Source organism: Eurypyga helias, unplaced genomic scaffold (genome assembly GCF_000690775.1).
Source record: "Eurypyga helias isolate BGI_N326 unplaced genomic scaffold, ASM69077v1 scaffold18627, whole genome shotgun sequence".
Classification (NCBI taxonomy): Eukaryota; Metazoa; Chordata; class Aves; order Eurypygiformes; family Eurypygidae; genus Eurypyga; species Eurypyga helias.
The window spans coordinates 8112-9877 of record NW_010262604.1 but is presented as its reverse complement, the minus strand read 5'-3'; the positions used below and the strand labels follow the sequence as shown (position 1 = coordinate 9877).

At 58.3% G+C, this 1766-nt stretch overlaps 1 protein-coding gene across 1 annotated transcript in view; it reads right to left on the bottom strand.

Moving 5' to 3' along the window:
* Positions 1 to 1762, bottom strand: part of LOC104512714 (atrophin-1-like) — a 2531-nt gene extending 769 nt beyond the window's left edge. The window contains exons 1-3 of the mRNA XM_010155797.1: positions 1584 to 1762; positions 1259 to 1396; positions 768 to 881 (exon numbers count right to left, since the gene is read on the bottom strand). Coding sequence (XP_010154099.1) covers positions 768 to 881; positions 1259 to 1396; positions 1584 to 1661 — 330 coding nt within the window. The 5' untranslated portion in view covers positions 1662 to 1762. The remainder of the gene's footprint in view (positions 1 to 767; positions 882 to 1258; positions 1397 to 1583) is intronic.
* Positions 1763 to 1766: the final 4 nt, after the last annotated feature.

The window sequence follows — 1766 nt, the reverse complement described above, 5'->3', positions numbered from 1 at the left end:
GTCTGAACAAGCCCAGTTCTCACAGCCTTTCGTCATAGGAGAGGTGCTCCAGCCCTCACCTTGTGTCCAGAGGCAGAGAAGGAGGGCAGGGAACTGTTACTGGTAAGGCTGAGGGTGAACAGATACGAAGGGTCCTAGCATCAACACCACCAGCAACGGGCTGTTGGCCAGGGTGCGATTCCGTGCTACTACCAGACGGCGCGAAACAGCATGCCCCACGGCGCGCCCAGCACAGCCCCCAGACTCTTCTTCTCCCTTGGTGAAGAGATCCGTGCCCCTCTGACCCCCCGCTCGGAGCGTTTTCTTCCTCTGGCCTCCCCACTCTTTACCTCCCGATGTCCCCCCAGCACTTCCCAATCCCTGCTCCTTCCCACCACCTCTCGCTCCAGGCAATGAAGATTGGGTGATTCAACAGGACAATTAACAAGGGCCGCTCTTGAGCCTCAGGGCTTACAAGGGAGGCTACACTGCAAAACAAAACCACTGCTGAGATGGAGCGTCCACACGGAGAAACTACGTAGGTGTAACCACAGGGGTTTAACTACGATGACCTTGTAATGCCAGCAAACGTCCCCGTGTTTGCAGGCCTTCGGGGCCGGTTCCCTCAATGGGCCAACCGGGAATGGAGAGTTGCTGAGTCTCCCTCCAACCGCCCGACCACCAATCCAGCTGGTGCTGTCACCGGATCGGAAAAGCCCTGCCACGGCTATGCAGAGCGAGTGCGTGAGCAGGTTTGGACATGCCAGCAATCAGCAAGGACAACTCACCTCGGTTTTGGTCTTTTTGGGAGCGTTGGTGTCCTCCCCTTCACTCTCTGAGATCTCTTCTGTTCGACCCTGCTTGCTGCCCTTGGGGGTGCAGGATTCCTCCACCCGGCCTTTCTGCAAGGGAGAGAAGGAGAACAAGGGGGTGGGAGGGTCGTGGGGAAACCTCCCGCCCTGCCAGACCCCCACAGCCTGCAGCAGGTGAGACACAGCCCCCACAGCACGGCTGTCGGAGGGCTTAGTAGGGCAACCCTGAGCCAGAAGAGTGGCAAAAATTAGCACTGAAAAGGGCGGGTGACCCTGAAGACCTTGGAAGATGATGTGCAAGATGCTGAGGATGAGAGGAAATAGGGATCCCACCCGTTCCAAAGAGCTAACCCAGCATGGGTTCCTTGGTGGATCCCTTCTGGTCTGCATCCCTGGATCCCCAAATAGATCCTACCCGGGCTGGGCAGTCCTGGGGCACCCCACGCTGACGTACAAGCTTACACTACCTTTGTTGCCTGTCGGGATTTCTCCGCCTTGCCATCACTGCTGGAGGTGCTGACGCCCCCAGGGGAAGCTCGACCCCGCGACCTGAGCTCCTCTCGGGGCCCTGGAGTCTCTTTCTTCCGTCCACTCCGCATTGACATCTGAGAGAGGGATCACTGCTTCAGTCCTGCTTTGCATCTCCCTCCACTCCTGCCCTGTCCCCAGCCTCCCAAAGCCCCCAAACCCCGGGCACCCCACAAAGCCAAACTCATGTCCACAAGCTTTGCCGCGTATCCCAACCCACCATTTGGCTCCGGTGTCCCACAGGCCCCTTCCCATCTCACGTACCGAGTCCTTGTTCTGTCGTGTCTTCATTCTTTTGGGTGCAGGACCCCCATTCTCCTTGGCTCGGTTTGATGAAAACATAAATTTTTATCGCTCCGCACCCCCCTCCGGCTGCTTCCGGCGAGGCGGAGACAGGCAAGAGGAGTTCTTCTGGAAGGGGTGCTTGCACCAGCAGCAAGATCCTGC